Below are 11,806 nucleotides of genomic sequence, written 5' to 3'. Positions count from 1 at the left end.
AGCGTATCAGGAAAGCAAGCAAGACTTTAGTTTAGATAAACAAATGTAGTTCGCTAGCTAGCTAGGTCGATAGCTACCTTACATCAGACATCCTCTACGCTGATGTTGGCTTATTGGATGCTACCAAAAAATTTAATGGGATGAATAGAAATAGTGATAGCACACAGAAAGCTGCAATGATAGAACCCATTTTCAACTCTTGGGACATTGACCTTAAAAAATTTCACCCCAAGTGAGCCCCCTGACTCATTGACTATAAGGCCTACAGATGAATTCAGGTCTTTTAATGAATGTGTGCTTGTGTGTGTTAGTGTATGAGTACAGGTGCATAGGTTTGTGTTTGTGGGTTTGCATTAGGAGGGTGGTATGTGCATTAACATAAGTGAAGTAACACATTAAATATTGGTTTAGGTGTTACGATATTCATTTAAAAAGTTGTTACTCACCTGATAACGTTATTTTTCCACATTAAGTGGAAAAAGTTATCATATTAACCAAGAAGATATTACATTTACCAGTTGTATTACATTATAAATCTAAAAGTTATTACATTAACCATTGTTACAAGACAGTATGCATAGTTCTTACCTGGACCTCATGGATATTATTATCCAATGTATTATTGATTAGTTTTAGGAATATTTTAATCACTATAGATATATAATATATACAGTTTAAGTGATAACTTCTTGTTTAGAAGATAACAGATTTAATTTATTGATCAATTGAATACATGAATATACACTTATTGTTGAAAAATTCTACATAATGACATTTAATAATATCATGAGTATATGAAAATATACAATTATCAACACGCCCCCACACATGGGTTCACTGACATTTCCTATGATAACATTTATCCATTTAGATGTGTAATATTACATAGACACAGGGGAGACAAGATCCTAGATCAGAGCTGTATATTATGCTCCACAGAGGTTACCATGGTGATCAGACTAAGGCAACTGTTTAAGAATGGGAGATGGATATGACTGTTCACTAGATGTTTTCTACTGATCCTTTATTTATGGATCTGGAACCGGTGTCAGATAGGAGGGAGAGGAAATACGGCACATTTTTGCTTTTTGGTGTTCTCTCATATTCCCTAAATGAGCAAAGCTCTCTCCACATAGACAGACATAGGGTTTCTCTCTAGTGTGTGTTCGCTGGTGTGAAATCAGGCTCCCTGATTGACTGAAGCTCTTTCCACAATTATCACATCTGTAAGGCTTCTCTCCAGTGTGTGTTCCATGGTGTCGATTCAGGGTGGAAGCTGCAGCAAAGCTCTTCCCACACTGATCACAGCTGTAAGGCTTCTCTCCAGTGTGTGTTCCATGGTGTCGATTCAGGGTGGAAGCTGCAGCAAAGCTCTTCCCACACTGATCACAGCTGTAAGGCTTCTCTCCAGTGTGTGTTCGATGGTGTCGATTCAGGGTGGAAGCTGTAGCAAAGCTCTTTCCACACTGATCACAGCTGTAAGGTTTCTCTCCAGTGTGTGTCAGTTGGTGTGTTGTCAGGTGGACTGACTGATTGAAGCTCTTCCAACACTGATCACAGCTATAGGGCTTCTCGCCTGTGTGTGTTCGCTGGTGTCTAGTTAGTTTTTCTGATACAGCAAAGCTCTTCCCACACTGATAACAGCTATAAGGCTTCTCTCCAGTGTGTGTTCGCTGATGTATAGTTCGTTTTTCTGATACAGCAAATCTCTTTCCACATTGATCACAGCTATAAGGCTTCTCTCCAGTGTGTGTTCGCTGGTGTGAAGTCAGGGTGGAAGCTAGAGCAAAGCTCTTCCCACACTGATCACAGCTATAAGGTTTCTCTCCAGTGTGTGTTCGCTGGTGTGTAGTCAGGTGGACTGACTTATTGAAGCTCTTTCCACACTGATCACAGCTATAAGGTTTCTCTCCAGTGTGTGTTCGCTGGTGTGTAGTCAGGTGGACTGACTTATTGAAGCTCTTTCCACACTGATCACAGCTATAAGGTTTCTCTCCAGTGTGTACACGCTGGTGTACAGTTAAGGCTCCTGCACTAACAAAGCTTTTCCCACAATCAAGGCAGGGGTAAGGCTTCTCCCCTGTATGAATTCTTACATTAGATTTGAAGGTGTTAGATGCAGCAAAACTCTTCCCACACTGATCACAATGAATAATGAAGCCACTCTGGCTTGTGAAACTCTTCCCACAGTCAGAGCAGCAGTGGTGAGGTTTCTTCCCTGTACGACCCTGCTGGTGTTTCTTGAGATGTTCTGATCTGGAGAGACTCTTCTCTGTCTCCTCAGCAACATGTTGTTTAGGCTCCCCAGACGATAAGCCCCTCCCACTAAGAGAACGATGGTTAGGGGTGTCCCCTGTAAAATAAAGACCTTGAATAGTTAGTATTTGTATATGGATACATATTTCCAAAACCTATAACTTTTTTTTATTGTTATTTAGCAGACGCTCTTATAAAGAGCCATTTACAGGAGCAATTAGGGTTTAGTACCTTGCTCAAGGGCACAGACAGATTTTTCACCTTGTCAGTTCAGAGATTGGAACAAGCAACCTTTTGATTAGTGGCCCAATGCTCTTAACCACTAGGCTACCTGCCGCCCTTATCATCAATATACACTCAGTGGAGTGGCCAGTTTATTAGGCACACCCCCCTCCATACATGTATGCTGTTAATCAATGAATTAACAGAAGTTGCAGAAGCAGATTGTAGTCTAATCCACACCCCATTGTTCTTACTTGATGAAATCAAATCTCCATCCTCGTGTCCTTCTCTCACAGTTCCACTCTGCCCTGGTGTTTTCCTGCAGTCGACCAGCAGCACAGAAACCCTCTTCAGATCCAGCAGTAAGGAGATACCAGGAGAGTTGTGACCAGGGGACTCCGGCAGGGTGGAGGGGGACGGACTAGCTCTGTCCTGGTGACCACAGGAAGTATTGTACATACAATATCATTAGACCAAACATTTGATTAGTCTAAATCTCTGATTGATGGCTGCATCCTTATAATACCTCCTTTCTCCTGAAGTGTGTAACCGTTCACTACTTTCCACAAATGTATAACAATTCTAATGCTCAGAAGCTTTGACTGAGTATTCATTGGAGTTGAACACATCTTTCACCCCTGAGTTAATCTTGGTTTAGGCAGAACTAATGTCTCATGAATTGGTCAACCGCTCAATTTAGTTCTGGGTTCATACGTGATAAGAGGAGAGCTTAAGAGACGCTGGAACAAGGAGCTCCACCCTCTTTCAAGATACAGGCCGAATATCCCCTCCCCTTTCCAAAATTCAAAGGACGCCAACACCTGCGAAACCGTGATTTGTCATAATAACCAGAGAGGAAAAACCAAAACTTCTGAACTACTGCTGCTCATTATTATGTAGTATTTAGAGCCAAATCCATCAATTATTTGGTTTTACCTTCCACCTGAAATTAAATGAATGTAAATGTATACAGTTATCCCCATGTACAATAGAGCCACGTCTTTCTGGTGCCATTTACAGCTTGTTTCTAGCCTAAAGTGCTGCAGAGTTATTCTGATGTTTTTCTGGTGCTAACAAGCATGCAATGAACAACGTGCTGTTTACATCTATATTTGCTCACCCTTCAGGAAATCAGATCACGACTCAATCCTACATATTGTACAGATATTCCAGTAATTCTATACACATACTGTCCATAATGTCTATACATCATGTGATGGAAAATGTTATCATGTGAAGAGCAGTCTTCAAAATGTTCATAGTGTTATAAATAATCCTTGGTTCCTGGTAAAAATATGAAGGGGGGCAACATGACCCCCTCCTCAGGACCATCTAGCAGAACGGCCAGAATATGTTCTATAAGTTAAGACAGGAGGCGGTGCCAGACACGTGTCCTGGAACCAACCCTATGAACTATGACTATGTAACCTGTCTGTAACCAGTAATATAAGAGATCTAATGGGACTGCCCTGAGGGAGATACCTTCAGAACGGTACTTTATGCATCCTAAGTTTGACTTTGACCTCTAGAGCATGCTGATAATAAACAATGATTCATTTAAGATTGAATTTGAGTGCCCCTGTGTAGAATTTACACAACTATCTCATCACATCTACTACAAGACCAAAAGTATGTGGACACTTGCTCATCAAACATCTCATTCCAAATGCATGCGGTCCCCCCTTTGCTGCTATAACAGCCTCCACTCTTCTGGGAAGGCTTTCCAATAGATGTTGGAACATTGCTGCAGGGACTTGCTTCAATTCAGCCACAAGAGCATTAGTGAGGTCGGCACTAATGTTAGCCAATTAGGCCTGGCTCGCAGTCGGCGTTGCAATTCATCCCAAAGGTGTTTGATGGGATTGAGGTCAGGGCTCTGTGCAGGCCAGTCAAGTTCTTCCACAACAATCTTGACAAACTATTACTGTATGGAACTTGTTTTTTGCAAGGGGGCATCATGCTGAAACAGGAAAGGGCCTTCCCCAAACTGTTACCATAAAGTTGGAAGCACAGAATGGTCTAGAATGCTGTAGCGTTAAGATTTCCCTTCACTAGAATTAAGGGACAGAACGATGACCAACAGCCCCAGACAATAATTCCTCTTACACCACACTTTACCGTTGGCACTATGCATTGGGGCAGGTAGCGTTCTCCTGACATCTGCCAAACCCAGATTTGTCCGCCGGCAGCGAGCCTTACACGGAACCCAAACTGTCTGCCATCATGCGCTATCGTGCATAAATGTATTTTGTCCCCCTACACCAAACGCAGGTTAAAATATCAAAACAAACTCTGAACCATTACATTAATTTGGGGACAGGTCGAAAAGCATTAAACATGTATGGCAATTTAGCTAGTTAGCTTGCACATGCTAGCTAATTTGTCCTATTTAGCTAGCTTGCTAGCTAATTTGTCCTGGGATATAAACATTGAGTTGTTATTTTACCTGAAATGCACAAGGTCTTCTACTCCGACAATTAATCCACACATAAAACAGCCAACCAAATCGTTTCTAGTCATCTCTCCTCCTTCCAGGTTTTTTCATCTTTGAACTTATAAAGAAAATCCCTGATTGGCAACTACACTTTTACCATGACAACCGGCAAAACACTTCGTCTTTCAATCACCCACGTGGGTATAACCAATGAGGAAATGGCACGTGGGTACCTGTTTCTATAAACCAATGAGGAGATGGGAGAGGCAGGACTTTCAGCGCGATCTGCGTCAGAAATAGGAATGACTTCTATTTTAGCCCTTGGCATCGCAGATGCTCGTTGGCGTGCGCGAGCAGTGTGGGTGTAATAATTGAATAACATGGATTTCTAAATTTATTTTGCGACGCTCGCGCAAGCGATGTGTCCGGTCTGGTCAGCATGTTACACCACTCCAGCCGAGGCTTGGCATTGCGCAAGGCAGTGGCGGATTTAGGTATGGGCAGCCCAAGGCGGCATCTTGCCGGGGGCGGCACGGGGCACCCAATATTTTTTGGGGGAATGTTGACATTTGCGTGATTGGTTTTCTATCGCTCATTTGCACGTCACGTCAATGATATCATGTCACCGTGTGGGACTGTGGGTCAATTAACCTTGTCGGAGTGGGCGCCCTGATTCTAGTTTGGGAGCTAGGCAGGCTGCTGCCTGGGAAGGTCTCCCAATCAGAAGTAGAAGATGGGGAAGTGGGACGGGGGTAGGTTGACCTCAGGTCTCCCCACTGGAAGCCCGAGGTAGGGGGAGCGGGGGATTAGTCAAATCAGTCACACTATGAAATGATACCAAATAAACCACAATTCATTCATAACTGTTAATATATAATTTCACAGACATATTGTTGCATTTTTTTCTGGTTTGCAAAATCATTAAGAATAATATAAAACAGTGTGTAAATGCAAATTCAGGAGCACCCTCTGGCATTGGCCAGGATGAGGTGCCATCTACCTTCTCAGCCATACAGGCCTCTTCAGAAATGATCTCGGAGCCTCAGGATGAGGAGCCGTCCACCTCCTCAGCCACACAGGTGTCTCCACAAATATTGTCTGAGCCTGAAGACCCATTTACTTCCACTTCTCCCCAGCAGGATTCTTCAGGTGGGTTTTTGTGCACGCACGTGTGTGTGCATCCCTGCGTAACAAACAGAATAAATAATCTCCCTTTCGCAAAGTTTTAAGTTTCCATATTGTAGGTAACAATGATGATTGTATTATTACTGGGTATGTATGTGGGATGTTCCACCACTATAAATGCTGTGAATAACATGCTGCCGAGGATGAATCACTGTCTACAGATCCGGCTGCTGAGGATGAATCACTGTCTACAGACCCTGCTGACTGACAGAATTCAGACACAGCTAGTTTGCACAGGACCAAGTGAGGTACCACCTAACTTTGTTTCCCCAAGGAATGAGAGTGAAGGAAGAAGTTGCCACCACCAGTATTTCAGGAAGACCTTGGTGAGTGGTGAAAAAAATCCCTAGAAGTTGGCTGGTGTATTCTGAAAAAAAACAACAGCCTTTTCTGCTGCAAACTCTGTTCTAAGAAGAAAATTAATTTGGGAAACTCAGGACTTGTCACGTTCGTCATAAAGATGAGACCAAGATGCAGCGTGAGTAGAGTTCCACATAATATTTAATAACTGAAACTCAACAAAACAACAAACAATCGAACGAAACGTGAGGCTATACGAATAGTGCAGACAGGCAACTAAACATAGAACAAAATCCCACAAACACCAAAGGGAAATGGCTACCTAAATATGATCCCCAATCAGAGACAACGATAAACAGCTGCCTCTGATTGGGAACCATATCAGGCCACCATAGACATACAAATCACCTAGACCTACAAAAAACCCTAAACAATACAAAAACTAGTGTACCCACCCTAGTCACACCCTGATCTAACCAAGATATCTCTGTTTTCTTTATATTTAAAGGTCAGGGCGTGACAGTACCCGCCCCCCCCAAAAAAAAGTTGCGGACTCCCGGCCGCAAACCTGAACCTATAGGGGAGGGTCCGCGTGGGCATCTACCCTTGGTGGTGGCTCCGGTTCTGGATGCAGCCCCCCTCTTTACGCTGATCCCTCCACCTTTGTAGAACCGGACTGTGGACCGGCGCTGGAGACCCCAGACCTCAGAATTTGTCTTACTCTTCCAGTGACCGTAGCTGAAGCAGAGGAGCTTTCAAAGCTGAAAGCTTTGTATGGCTCGCCCAGGGAGCCATACAAGCTCGAACCGCGACTGGCTCAAGGTGATCTTAGGCTTGTGTGTGGCTGCTCAGCTATGGAAACCCATTTCATGAAACTCCTGACGATCAGTTGTGCCGACATTGCGTTCAGAGGCAGTTTGGAACTCGGTAGGGAGTGTTGCAACAGAACAGATGATTTTAACGTGTTACGCACTTCAGTACTCTGCGTTCCCATTCTGTGAGCTTGTGTGGCGTACTCCTCGATTGAGCCATTGTTGCTCCTAGACTTTTCCACTTCACAATAACAGCACTTACAGTTGACCGGGGAAGCTCTAGCAGGGCAGATATTTGACAAACTGACTTGTAGGAAAGATGGTGGTGCCACGTTGAAAGTCACTGAGGTCTTCAGTAAGGCCATTCTACTGCCAATGCTTGTCTATGAAGATTGCATGGCGGTGTGCTCGTTTTTATACACCTGTCCGCAACAGGTGTGGCTGAAATAGCCAAATCCACTAATTTGAAGGGGTGTCCACATACTTATGAATGTACTGTATTTATACTCTGGACTAATATTTATATATTTCTGAATTCCATTCCTTTAGATGTGTGTAACGTTATTGTTGTGTATTGTTAGATATTACTGCACTGTTGGAACTAGGAACACAAGCATTTCGCTACACCTGCAATAAGATCTGCTAAGTATTTGTATGGACCAATACAATCTGATTTGATTTGTTTTCTCAGCAAGATTGAGTTGTGTCCTGTCTGACAGTGAAATATGGCTAGCGTTTACCGTAGCTTGGACTATGGAGTAGCTAGCTAGCGTTGCAGAAGTCCATTGCATTGCATGCATTCTAAGGTAGCAGTGTGGCATTTAAAAAAAACTGATGTATATTGTCCCACAAAACATAGCTACGAGCCGCATTTGGACGTGCACTTGCTATCGTTAGCTAGCTTTTCTGTCGATGTTCAGCTGTTGTCTGCTAGCAAGCTAATGGCTTTAGTTATTTGTGTAACAAACCTTCCATCAACAATTACAGCTAGCTACATTTATTTGCCTTTTCGTTAGATAGCTAGCTACAGAGGCTAACTAGCTAATAGCAACTGTATTGTTGCCAAGCATCCAAGTTGCTGACCAGGTTAGATAGAACTATAGATAAATTAGTTAGTTAGTTAGATTTGTCTGAAACTTAGTTGGCATTGCCAGAAATGCTACAAAAAGTTATTAATGGACAGAAATGTAGCAAGAGTGATACATTATAAATGTAATAAAAACTGTTGCATCTACAAAAGGTAGTCAAACAAACATTTAAGTCCAATGGTCACTTTATGGAAGCTAGTGTCGTTTTAATCCGCTGCAATCATTTTTACCAAATCGGCGCATAAAATACTTAACACTCACGACTACAATATAACGGAATATAAAACAAAATAATTTGTGTGATTAACATGTTTATCTTAGCAAGGAAGCCAAAGACAAAAAAAACTAAAAGTGTTTACTGTATGACTGACTCATAGACCGTTCAGGGAACATGAAAGATGAGGATGGCATTTCTCTACAAATTAAGGTGAGTCAACATGTTTTTTTCTACTCGCAATGCACACACAGAAATCAGTACCATGGATAGACGCATCATATTTAGCCTAAGTTTATCTAACTAAATCGTTTTTGGCAGGGGTGCAACATTTAGAATTGGGGGGGACAAAAAAAATGCTAATTCAGAATGTAGGGATGTCCCTTGTCCCCAGTGAAAGTTGCACCCCTTGTTTATTTTTAAATATTTTCGTTGTAGTAATGTAAGCATAGGTGATAAGATGATGTTGAAGTTTAAATTGTGCTTGAATAGTGGATGCAGGGCCTGTTTTCTTTGCGACTTGCGGTAACTAAATCAATTGTTGTTTAGTAGTCCGAAAACGTTGGAAACATTAACTTGCTTGATCATTCTGTAGGTTGTAACTATGAACTTAACAGGACAGATATTGCTCTCCGGTTTTATGATTTTAACAAATGTCTGGTTGAATGTATTCTGCCACTGTCTTCTTGTCTCAGCTGTGTCAAGGCATATGAACTAACAGGTTATATAACAAACAACGCAATTATCACAACACAGGTTGTAATATGGCTATTTTTCTGGCTTGTCTGACGCTTTTACCCACTGCACCACTACTGCATGTTATAGCTTTACCCACGCACCACTACTGCATGTTATAGCTTTACCCACGCACCACTACTGCATGTTGTAGCTTTACCCACGCACCACTACTGCATGTTGTAGCTTTACCCACGCACCACTACTGCATGTTGTAGCTTTTCCCACGCACCACTACTGCAAGTTGTAGCTTTACCCACGCACCACTACTGCAAGTTGTAGCTTTACCCACACCACTACTGCAAGTTGTAGCTTTACCCAGCACCACTACTGCAAGTTGTAGCTTTGTCCTCATTATTTCTCCATGGTTCTGACTTTACCTGCTTGTTGCGCATTGCCTTGTATTAATCTGTGTACTTTAGGCTAGTAGGCTACTTTGCTGAAGGACAAAATATCCCAAGTGTTTATTACCACCATTGTTTATTTTGTCCAGCTGTTCAAATGGAACGAATGGACATGGAAGATCAAAGATTATAAAAAATAGGCCTTGACATTTCATACACCACAGAAAGCATATTGTTCATAAGTCAACCAAACTTACCCGATCCATCATGGAAGCAACTGTATTCTTTATTTAACGTTTCTTCAAATAAAAAACATGACAGTAAGAGTAACGTTACGCTACAGTTACTTTCTTTGTCACAGCGTTCAGATAAATAAAAGCTAGAACACACCTTTTTAAATATAAAACTCGATTTAAATTGTGAAATAAACGTCTCATTTAGACTAATCTTACATTAGAAACATCCTGCAAAAGGATGTGGACATGTATTTGGTTTGAAAACTCGATAGAGGATGGTAACAAAGTACTTCCTGTTGATGCTTTTCAGCTTCTTCTGTGGTGTTTAAAATGTGCCGCCACCTACTGTATATAGTCATCAACACCTCTCTTCAAGTGGATGAGGCGGTTTAGGGAGTCATTTATTGTTAGGATATAACTGCTGTATTGCCTCGATGATATATAGTATGTTAAATTAATGTCAAAAGAAATTGGCATGATCAATATAGCATGAATCTATTTAAACGTTAAATGATTTTGTATCACGTCTTTTGTGTCATCCTCAATGATTGCAAATGCATTATGTCCACGTGTGGTTGTATTGTTTTTACATTTGCAAGTTACATCAAATTAAAATCAAAACAAATCTAAGGTATTTATAGAAACAACAGAAATAGCTTGCAGCTTCCGCCTGGCTGTGGTTTGCTGGAAGGTGGGAGGCTGAATTTGAGATGAGAGAAATTCCTTGCTATCGTCTTTCAAATTAGCTCATGGCTAGATGGCTTTCTAGCGCTTATAGCGGTCCTCTGAATGGAAGACACACAAGCGGCCTGCCAAGGGCTTGTGGCAGTCCTGTGAGTGCAGGCTAAGACACTTCAATCAAATAAGCCATTTGTTTTTTGATGACCAAATTCAACACTCTCTCATTGACCTCCATACAAAAACTCCTTGCTTGGTGGGCGAAAAAAACGGACAAACACCACCTGCTGGAGGGAGACAGATTTTCCCTTGAGTTGGGCCTCTCCCTTTGCCTCTTCCTCTCTGACAACGTTCTCTTCCAGAGTCCAGCTGTGGTTATTGGCTGAGGCCCAGTAAGAGTAGCCTCGTAAATAACATACTGATTACCGATGAGCGATCCGTGCAGTGAACCAGTAAAGTCCGATTGATGTTCAATCAGACTTCTGCAGTGGCCAAACACAATGGCCATTTTAGCATGTACATCTTGGTGGGGCAAAGCATACATTGTTTGAGGGGGATGAATGCCAGCAAGGCAACAACACAACATTAAACAATACATTAATTGTACTATAACAGTGACAAAAACAATATTATTAAGGCCTACATAAAGATGTCCCAACAGCAGAGCTTTCTTTTCAGCACCATGGAGTGAATCATTGTCATGCTACACCTGGCTATCAGCAGAGCCTTGTCTGGCAGCGAAACATTTCATTCAGCCTCATTTACCTCCTTTTAAAAAAAAAGGCTGATATGGCTGACTTGCTTTAACAAATGTGGTTTCTACTGACAATTGAGATGTACAAACTATGGCATAATCAATCAAATGTATTTATTAAGCCCTTCTTACATCAGCTGATGTCACAAAGACCTGTACAGAAACCCAAGGGGACTGATGGGGAACGATGAGCGGATAAGAGGCAATCAAATTTTGATTAAGACAATGAGCAACATAGTAGTAGTCAATATAACTATTTGTTTAGCACTTCTAAAATGAACAGAAACAGAATTCAGAACATGCGCCGTTCTTACAGTATTAGTCAGTATAAGTCAGAATCATAGGATAAATAAAGGGGTAAATAAATAAAGGGGGCATATAAGCAGACAATGAAAGCTTTTACAATATTTGATGATATTTCTCTGAAAACGGGCTATAGGCTACATGTCAGAACAGTAGGCTAAATTATGAGGGGGTAAGGGATCAAATTATTAGGGTAAAGTACATGGGCTACTAACAGCTCACTACACAACATACATTTAGTATTA

General features: G+C 41.7%; 1 protein-coding gene across 4 annotated transcripts; it reads right to left on the bottom strand.

The window, feature by feature from the left end:
- Positions 1-759: 759 nt before the first annotated feature.
- LOC135564750 (zinc finger protein ZFP2-like) lies at positions 760-10,128 on the bottom strand. Of its 4 annotated transcripts, XM_065010741.1 has the most exons (4): positions 9,848-10,128; positions 5,913-6,095; positions 2,733-2,910; positions 760-2,353 (listed from the first exon to the last, which is right to left on the bottom strand). In XM_065010741.1, the coding sequence occupies exons 2-4, from the start codon at positions 5,922-5,924 to the stop codon at positions 1,029-1,031; spliced, it is 1,515 nt and encodes a 504-aa protein (XP_064866813.1). In that variant the 5' UTR covers positions 5,925-6,095; positions 9,848-10,128; the 3' UTR covers positions 760-1,028. The 4 variants fall into 4 exon arrangements, with proteins under 4 accessions (XP_064866813.1, XP_064866815.1, XP_064866814.1 ...); XM_065010743.1 differs by lacking the exon at positions 5,913-6,095; XM_065010742.1 differs by lacking the exon at positions 9,848-10,128 and having other exon boundaries at positions 5,913-9,823.
- Between the last annotated feature and the right edge of the window lie 1,678 nt (positions 10,129-11,806).

This window comes from Oncorhynchus nerka, linkage group LG26 (assembly GCF_034236695.1).
Source record: "Oncorhynchus nerka isolate Pitt River linkage group LG26, Oner_Uvic_2.0, whole genome shotgun sequence".
NCBI classification, from domain to species: Eukaryota; Metazoa; Chordata; class Actinopteri; order Salmoniformes; family Salmonidae; genus Oncorhynchus; species Oncorhynchus nerka.
The sequence above is the reverse complement of the archived record's forward strand: the minus strand, read 5'-3'. Positions and strand labels throughout refer to the sequence as shown.